The sequence below is a fragment of the Penaeus monodon genome, chromosome 20 (assembly GCF_015228065.2).
Source record: "Penaeus monodon isolate SGIC_2016 chromosome 20, NSTDA_Pmon_1, whole genome shotgun sequence".
NCBI classification, from domain to species: domain Eukaryota; kingdom Metazoa; phylum Arthropoda; class Malacostraca; order Decapoda; family Penaeidae; genus Penaeus; species Penaeus monodon.
This window is the reverse complement of record NC_051405.1, coordinates 41,204,289-41,204,638: the sequence shown is the minus strand read 5'-3', so window position 1 is coordinate 41,204,638 and position 350 is coordinate 41,204,289. Positions and strand designations below refer to the sequence as shown.

Here is a 350-nt window from a genome sequence, read left to right as displayed (position 1 = left end):
CCTCTGTTTTCACTTCCACTCTTTCTTTCTATCAGTATCTAATCTCATATCTTCCGTCTCTCTCACTCGTACCTTCTTCCACACATTAAATTCTTCTATTAACATAATATTCCACACTGTATTTCCAGGATCATCTCCTGCACTGTCTGCACGATTGCAGCTGCAACTCATACGATGCAATTCACCAATGAAGGAGAAGTATAAGGCTTCTAGTGCAAAGGTCAAGCCATTCACTCCAAAACCAGATCCTCCTCCCCGAAGTTTACTAAAGCAAAACATGAAGAAGAAGGTGGCTAAAAATATAAAAGCCACAACAAAGGTGGGTAACAGATACAATTTTTCAGTTTTGT

The 350-nt window shown here is 39.4% G+C and overlaps 1 protein-coding gene across 2 annotated transcripts in view; it reads left to right on the top strand.

The window, feature by feature from the left end:
* LOC119585828 (proteoglycan 4-like) overlaps positions 1-350 on the top strand; it is an 8,251-nt gene that overhangs the window by 6,276 nt on the left and 1,625 nt on the right. For both annotated transcript variants that reach the window (XM_037934558.1, XM_037934557.1), the window contains exon 6: positions 129-319. In XM_037934558.1, the coding sequence (XP_037790486.1) occupies positions 129-319 (191 nt within the window). The remainder of the gene's footprint in view (positions 1-128; positions 320-350) is intronic.